This window comes from Syngnathus floridae, chromosome 16, assembly GCF_059516105.1.
Source record: "Syngnathus floridae isolate MCC-2025c chromosome 16, RoL_Sflo_1.0, whole genome shotgun sequence".
Classification (NCBI taxonomy): domain Eukaryota; kingdom Metazoa; phylum Chordata; class Actinopteri; order Syngnathiformes; family Syngnathidae; genus Syngnathus; species Syngnathus floridae.
Window position 1 is genome coordinate 279,291 of NC_142428.1, and position 8,727 is coordinate 288,017.

At 47.9% G+C, this 8,727-nt stretch overlaps 1 protein-coding gene across 1 annotated transcript; it reads right to left on the reverse strand.

Annotated features, from left to right (window-relative positions):
* Nucleotides 1–131: 131 nt before the first annotated feature.
* On the reverse strand, nt 132–8,698 carry pals1a (protein associated with LIN7 1, MAGUK p55 family member a). The gene is made up of 17 exons (XM_088400173.1): nt 8,519–8,698; nt 5,948–6,221; nt 5,637–5,808; nt 5,140–5,240; nt 4,163–4,270; nt 3,754–3,831; nt 3,518–3,658; nt 3,165–3,326; nt 2,971–3,048; nt 2,708–2,891; nt 2,547–2,618; nt 2,400–2,471; nt 2,140–2,304; nt 1,959–2,048; nt 1,772–1,884; nt 1,532–1,642; nt 132–1,455 (listed from the first exon to the last, which is right to left on the reverse strand). Exons 2-17 carry the CDS (start codon nt 6,113–6,115, stop codon nt 1,279–1,281), a joined length of 1,992 nt encoding a protein of 663 aa, XP_088256299.1. The 5' UTR covers nt 6,116–6,221; nt 8,519–8,698; the 3' UTR covers nt 132–1,278.
* Between the last annotated feature and the right edge of the window lie 29 nt (nt 8,699–8,727).

Here is an 8,727-nt window from a genome sequence, read left to right on the forward strand (position 1 = left end):
AACAATATACCTTCATCTCGTCTCCTCAAGGCTGAGGCTCAGAGCTCATTTAGTATATGACATTGTGATCAGAAGGGACAGAGTGGAAGAGCTATGAGAACAGGCAAGTACATCAAGTGGTCAGCCAAGACTGGAGGTATCAAGTGCTGTGTGTATTCATATTCGTTGCAAAGGGGGGGTTGTCAAAGTGAAGTTAACGCACGTGTCACACACTCGCAGGACAAGTACAGTCTTCAAATTGCACTAAATGTTTGCGTTTAGTCATATTCACATTTAAGAGGGCCCGCCAATTAGGCATGCTCTGATCATAGGTCAAGCCAGTACTTCGTTTGGTACATTAAAAAGAAAAGAAAAGAAAAAAAAAAGAAGCTGGAATTTTAAAACACTGTAGACATAGATTCTTCATAATAAGTAACAATAATTCACTTCAATCATTTAGATATTCAATTATGAGGGTTGGAGTGATACCAGGATGAGGTCAATGCAAGAAAACAATTTCATGCATAAGATAAGATGCATGAAAATGTTGTAGGTCCATGTTTTGGTCTCATCACCAATAGTCATTCTTGTGCCGGACGGCACATACGTGTGACTAATAAAGAGGAGCAAAATATGGTGCAAAATCGATTAGGTGTTGATTCATTTGATTTGTGTGACATCAATCAAATATGTAAATAGACACATGATCGAACTTTCATGGCACCTGACTAAATCCACTGTTAGCAAATCTTTTAAAGTCAAATGAAAAAAAAACATCCTTATTCAAGAAGTCAATGATCCATATCGATCGACTTTTACAAGAACAGCTTTGATTGGAATGTGACTGGATCAGGGTAGGCAGGCAGGCAGGCAGGGGGGCAGGCAGTCTTCTGAGATGTCAGCCAGGGTCAAAATAAAAAGGAATATATATGCATTCGGGATGAAATCACCCCCCCAAATCTTCATCCTGCTCTCTTTCAAACCTTGACAGCCGCTGCATGAAGCAGCCGTCAGTGACTGACTGCAAGCTCACTAGACACCAAGAACGTTTTCCCCCAACAGTGAACCTTGATGTAAATGGATGCTAAATTACAATCGAAAACAATAATTAAAGTATTAGGACTATTTCAGCAAAAGGCGATGACGTAACACGGCCGATGGAGGAGGTCACCTTTACAAAAACCTCTGTAACCGCCTGGGCAGCAGTGGCATAAACCTTCCATTAGGTGGCGGAGTATCAAACGTGTTGAGGATGGCACGTCAGTTACGCTAGCGCGTGTGCCTGTGTGTGTGTACGTGTCAGCGCAGCCATGAGCAGGGCACCCACTGGGGTTCCGTGTCCAGTTTGTTGATGAGTCTGAGCAGCTCGGCGTAAGCTTTGTCCTGGTCCGTGTTGACTATGATGGCATCAAACAGGTGACCCCAGCTCTGCTCCATCTCGCGCGCTCGCTCAATGATGTCCCGGAGCTCCTCGGGCTGTCCCCAATCACATCAGGAAGAATTAGAAAGGCTCAAAGCCGCAGCAATCCAGCTGCCGCCATTTCTCACAGACCTTGGGGTTCTTGTTGTCTTTCGCCAGCAGGGCTCGGAGTCTTTCCTGGGAAGGCGGAGCTATGAAGATGATGTATGGTTTTAAATCCGAACTCCTCAGCACCTTCAGGGCCTACACACACACACACACACAAATTCAACCAATAAGTCGATTGTTCACCTCTAAATAAACAGTCATTCATGTAGAAAAGTTGAAGGCCACGCATAGATGACTTGTGTGTGCGAATCTACACACACCAACCTGAGTATGGAGACAGAGCACACATATTTTCCCAGTGTTGATGACCTGTCTGACCGAGTCCGTGCTCGTCCCATAAAGATTCTTCTCAAACTCGCCAGACTCAATCAGCTTCCCTAAAAAAAGGCATCCACGTTTTGTAGGAATTGAGCCATTTGTTTGGATTTCAAATGGGGACGCAAAAGCTTACCGGCAGCCAGCTCGGTCTCAAACACCTGACGAGAAACAAAATGGTAATCTCGCCCACCGAGCTCCACGTCTCGCCGGCTCCGCGTTGTGTCTACAAGGCACGATCCCAACCAAGTACACTGGGTATAGCTAGAGTACACGCGCAAAGTTTGCACACGCACGTGCGCGGCTTGAAATCTTACGAGGTACGGCGCCAGCAAAGCGTTCCGGTTGGTTGTTGACAAGTCTCTGTCGAAGTTCTCCCTTCCCACAGCTCGCCGGGCCAATCAATGCAATAGGCCGCTTCCTATTGGCTGGCTGGTGGTACAGGGCCATCTCCTCATAGGTCAGAATCTCTTCGTCCATATCTAGGCCAGTTGGCGGAGCGGATACAACGGTTAGACCGAAAGGCTCTCGGACATGCATACGTAGTTACCGCGTGCGTGCGTGCGTGCGTGCGCACCGTCATTTCTCGGAGAGTTGGAAAGCAGCTTCTTTCTCTTGCGCTTGTTCTTTTTTGCACACCATAACTTTCCTGAGGAAACAGACGATAAATGTCAAGCACCTCCCAAGATTCCTCCATCTTGGCAATTCTGACAAGGACACACACCGGACTTCTCTGGCTCTTTGTCCTCTTCTATTGTCTGCTTCATGGCTTCTCTCTGCTGCTGGAAACTCTTCCCTATGACAAAAAGCAAACAAACAAAACATTCCTCTCACTCGACAGCACTAGAACAAGCAAAGCCAATAAAAAGCAACCCCAATCAAGACCTGGTACTAATCCAGCGAGAGGCTGATTCTCTTCATCGCCATCTCGATATGCCTGCCACCAATTGGGGTCAGATTGGCTGATGATGTGGAGAATGTCGCCTTTCTGGAAGGACAAGCCCAACTCTCTGCACGGCACGTAGGGGTCATCCGACGGGTCGTAGTCAAAATACGCTTTCACGTGTACCTAAAGGACACGTTTTCAAAAAAGGCCCGTTTGTTCCCTTGTGAATAATCAGTCACACAAAGCGTCTCAGCACACTTACGACATTCTCTTTGACTGGGGGAGGTTTGCTCGGAGTACTCGGAATGAGTACAAAGGTCAGAAGGCCGTGCATGTCGGCCTGAAACAAAGACGTTTTGCAAATGCACGGAGGAGCTTCAGTGTTACGTTCTCGACAGGTCCGCCGACGCAAACTTGAACAGGTCAAGAAATGCGCCGGATCGTTTGTTCATTTACCAGAATGTCAAAGACTTGGTTGACATCTTTCCCTTTTATTTCAATTCCATTTATCTCCAATATTTCATCTCCTTCTGCTAAAAGTCCGCTTCGTTCGGCCGCTCCTCCTCGAACGATCCGACTGATGATCACGCTCTCCATTTCATTGCGGACCGTGGCCCCCTGCGGAAAAGACGGACAGAGCCGGTCCGGTGTGAGTCGACAGCTGCCACCTTTTTGGCAGACTGTTCGTTGATGTCACGCGGAAAAACAATCCCACCGAGTTGCATCGTCCAAGTCGGAAATTGAAACAGCATTATTTGCACGGAGGACATGCTATTGGACTTATTTCTAGCGTATCCGATTGCCCTTACCAGTGGAATGTCTCGGGCTTTCTCGATGTGAACAATCTTGACGGTCTCTCCTCCCCATTGCGTCAGTGTCTCTGTTTGACTGCTCGGTGGTTCCACTTCCATTTCTTTCTGGGCTATGCGGTCATGTGCCAGAAGCAAAGACTGCAACGTAAAGACACACACACACACACACACACCATCGCAGTCAACTCACAAGAATTATTATCTTGTGAACTCTCTCGCGTGGGAGTCTTCACCTGGATGTGAATGTCTGACAAGAGACTGCAGAGTTCCAGTCCTTCTTTGTTCTGACTTGTTTGGCTGAGATTTCGGATCTGAGGTGACAACAACAACAACATCTGATGTCATTCATTGCACTTTAGTCTGCATAGCTGCATTCGATTCCATCGAGTGGCAGTTGTTGGGCTTTTATTTTCAAGTTGACCATGATTGAATTACGTTACGTGGGTGTCTTGTATTTGAGTTACAGATTTGTATTTTTTTTTTTACATACCGAGAGCGATGTCGCGCAGGGCCAGCCGGCGTAACAGATGTCAGCTAGCCCTGTGCTCGTAAACAACACTCACCGTTGCCTCAAAAAGCTACGCTAGCCTTTTAGCCTAGCAGGTACGTGCGCTCAGGTGGTGCCACGGAGAACGAGATTACCTCCAGCGCCAGCTCCAGTGCCTGGTGCGTTTGTGGGTATGGGGGAGAGGGTCTGTGCATGCTGCTGGCCACGGCATTATGAATCTTAAGTGCAGACTGGAAATCTGACTGGAAAAGAAGGGCACAAACGTATTGATGGCATGTCCATGGCTAAGTTTTAAAATGAGCTTAAAGCTTGTGAGACGTGCCAAACCGTGATCATTTCGAGCCGTTTGCACTCTCTCGGGCGTTTGCAGTTCACCGAGCAAAGCGGGCTATTAGCACCAGCATTGATGACTACCCAACCGTAAGACAACAAACAATGACATTTGAATAACTAGTGCATATCTCCACCCATGAACTACAGAATGAGTGGGTTGTCGTTTTAGAGACGCCACTCGCGTGTTTTACGTCAAGGTGGAGATACGCAACAATTCAAACTAACGTTTGGACAAAAGCATCCCAATTGCACAAATTCACCCAAGTGAACTGTCCTACTCATGGGTGGGGGGGTTAGGAGACAAGTTGAGCTCAAACTACCACTACACACAGAACATTTTCACTGACCTCCAAATGAATGCGCGTGTCGACCCAGAGAGAATTACACGCATACGATTACTAGCTGTTGAGAGTAGAGTAAAAGTAAGCGGAGAATCAATCCTTTTTACTGACTGAATTGAGTTGGATCACCAAGCCTTCTTTAAGCCAGAGCGCCTTGCCCATTTCCAATCACCAAGGTTTGGAAGATTTTGGGGAGGTGGGAAAAAGCAGAAACAAGATGCTAGTCATCCGGAACGTTCAACCTCAAATTGTGTGACGCTTTGAAGCAACAAAACATTCCCCTCGGTGGCTAGCTTTTGGTACAATACAATGGCAAAGGCACAAATAAAAGGCGTGAAGCCACGGCCAATGATTAGAGCCAATGGCCATGGCTGTTCCACGCGCAATCCATCCGCTTGATTTTTGAGGGCTCGCTTCCCTTTTCAATGCTCAGTTACCTTGTTAAGTAGCGCAAGAACCAGCTCGATGTCATTCTGACTCTGCTGGTCGGACAGACAGCCCCGGACCAGCTTGAGTGACAGCAACAACTCCTCCAACTCTGCAAAACAAAACACAGTGAGTGAGTGACGTTACAAGTCTTAGCCTTCACTATCCAAACAACAGATCGGCCCGAGGGCAGAGTGACAATATTGTCTTGATTGCCTGCAAATTCTTTTGTCCCAATTTTATACTGAAGGGTAGCAGAAAGATAAACAAAAGAGTCCCCAAGAGGTTTAATGAAGTTGCTTCCAGTACTCTCGCTCGCTCTCTCTCGCTCTCTCCCTCCCTCCCAGCGGAATTCCCTCCCGCACGTTCTTCCTTACGTTCCTCTCGCTCCGAGCTTTGCTTCCTCTTCGACAACCATCCCTTTTGACTAACAGGTCCACTGACGTCCGCTCCAAAAGCGCTTAGAACCCCTTTCACTTTATGAATCCTAGCCAAAGGGCGCTCATACCAAGCAAAGTGCGCTGACTGCCGAGCGTGGGGCGCTGCGACGCGTACGCGTCCTGCAGGAAGGTGGGGTTGTCGATGCCGACGTGGGGATTCTGAGAGAGCTTCTTCAGCCTGAGGGACGCATTCAGATCCAGCTGCCGGCCTTCCTCCTCTCGACGACGACGCAGGTCCTCCTAGCGACGCAGACAAGTCAACTGATGGAATCTCTTTCAATCGTTGAAAAAGACTGTCACGCTCACAAGGACAAAAAGGGGCGTGTGTGAAGGACATCTTCAGTCAGCATAAGGCTCGGTCAAACCTTGAGCGTCGTACCTGGTGTTGTCGTATTCGCTCCAGCTGAGCAGATCGGCGAAGCGGCAGCGTCCGGCTTCCCAGTTCGCCCGGGCAGTCCACGGCCATTTCCCTGTGCTGCTGTCCTCCCCTCGGCTCTTCATCTCCTCCCTCACCGGCAACGTGGCCATTCAGATGAGAGGTTGTCATCCCGAGTCCCGAGTGCCGACGACTGCAGAGATCAACGGGTGGCTTTGACGACGGAGGGATTTCTAGGAGGGAAGCTCCATGAACAACGCAGCCATGTTAGCCACACCTGTGGAGAAAGCACATGTCGATGAGGTGGGGGGGGGAGTTCCTCTTAAAACATGCAAATTGGAACAAGGTTAATAAAATAAATAAAGGAACTACAATATCTATCGGCCTCAAAAAGGCTCAGTGCGACTTTCGAATCTGCGAATCCGCAATGGGTGAAGCGCAAAGTGGCCAAAGATCACTGTAGAATCAAAATTGGAGCGCAGCGATCCATCTTGACAGTGGACCGACACATGCATGTCAGTCAACAGAGGTGAATGGAAGAGGTATTGATTACTTCTTTTTGTCACAACAACCACAACGGCAGCTTTGATATGCTATCTCTCACCAGCAGGGCTGTGTATTGACACGACCGCGCACGCACGCATGCACGCACAACTTTGACGTACACACATAATACTCCGATCCCATGGTGCAGGGGTGAGGAATGCCAGGCAGTCCTGGGAACAAAATTCCACGGCTGGGGGAGGGAAGTGGGTGTGTATACAAGACCACATAGTTGTGTGACCAACACACAAAAGTTACACAAGTTTTTAGACTGTCACTTTGATTAAGACTTTCTATTGAATTTACAAGCACAGGCACAAAGACACAAAACAGGAATAGTAAGTGTTAAACATTATTATTTGTTGCATATTTTTACTCATCATAAATGAATCTTTGATTGTCTATCTGTAGTAGCAGCAGCAGCAGCAGAAAAATGAAATACTCTTGTGTTGGATGGCAAAGGTAAATCTGTAACCACCAGAGGTTCGGGAGGGAGTAAGTCTCTCTCTCTCTCTCTCTCTCTCTCTCTCTCTCTCTCACACGTGCAAGTCACAAGGAAAAGTCATAGCGAGCAAGCTAGCCCCATTTAAGTTACTGCTGAGGATAGAGCAGTAGGAGATGAGGGAGGCCAAAGAAAAAGTTCATAGATGCAGGTGTCAGAGGAAGATCATGAGGACTAATGGAGCTGGACGCCATTGATCTGCTGCGGCAAACGGCCAAAAGAAGGAGATCGTTTCATCGTTGCTGCATGTCATTCTGCGGTCGTCGTTTTGACACAATGTAGCAGGCAAAAACACGCGTTCTCAAAAGTATCAGGTCGGCGTTGCAAAGTAGAAGATTAGGATTCACAAATGACGCGAATTGTCTTTCTTGAGCCTTGTTCGTTAAATGTAGGCAACCCTGACGTGGTGTACGCAGAAACCGAGCCAAACCTTATCAAGCACGCACGCACGCACGCAAGCACAGACCCACTCCCAAAAAAGGGATGTACAACCCTGTACCAAGCATAGAGAAAGCAAGCCCGCATGTGGAGGAAAGTCCAACTGGATTTCCTTGGCTGGCTTTTGGGCATGAATACAAGATCTTTTTAAAGATCAAATCTTGACATCGATTTTTGGCAGGGTGAAAAGTGCGCACATGGATTCAAAGCAATCTCTTCCTTTTATTTCCTCAAGTGTGCAGCTTGCTTGGTGCATATCCCACAGGCCGGCCCCCAACATTTCCTGAAAGGAGCTTCAGGAGTTCTTATTTGAACTTTATTTGGGTACAAAGTAGGGCTGCTCAGAATCAAGCCCTTCAAATGATATTGCGATATTAGCCCATGCAATGTGCCTATCACAAGAAATGTCTTATACAAGTGTAAGCTTTTATCTCAATTTCACAGGTCAGATGCAAAGTGCGCATCTAGGGTGATAACAATCACTCGCCAAGTTTCGTTACTTTGCTGCATGAAAAAAAAACATGCTTTTCTCGCATTTGATGACAAAATGCCATTTGTTTGGGTACGTCGCAATCATATCGATTGGATAGCTCGATTCCAATCTCGTGCAGCCCTTGTCCGTCGATCAGCGACTGATCAGAGAAACAAGTGTTTTCTTACTTGATGCTAGCCTGCCTGTATTGTCGGTCGGTGCCAACGACTTTTTCAATTAAACGGGTCGGGCACGGTGACAGATAAGTGGGGGGGGGGGAAGAAGAGAGAGAGAGAGAGAGAGAGAGAGAGAGAGAGAGAGAGAGAGAGAGAGAGAGAGAGAGAGAGAGAGAGAGAGAGAGAGAGAGAGAGAGAGAGAGAGTCAGTCCTACCACCAAAAGTTACGACTTTACCAACAGATCGGTGCTAATAAACGCCAGTTGTTTCAAACTGTGTTAGTTGACGTTCCTCAATCGTATCGCTTGTCGAGTAGGTCGAATGAATGTCTTTCGTCAAGCTACAATTAGCAGCTAACTAGCTCGCTCGTACGCTCCTTCCTGCAGCACCTGTTGATAACAAAGCCACTTTTTTTTCTGGGGCGAAAACGCGACATGACTCACGCTGTTCCAACGGGGTCCCAGCTTCCTCTGGTGAGGCCTAATCCAACTAGTTGTCGTTCTTCGGGCGCTATGTCACGGTTTCACTACGAGAGGTTTACAGGTCGGTCGGGTCTTGTGTTCCGCACATCGGACGCGTCGTATCCCGCCCTCCGCGCCGCCCTCGTCGCCGCCCTCCGCGCCGCTCTTCTCTCACTGTCGTCATCATCATT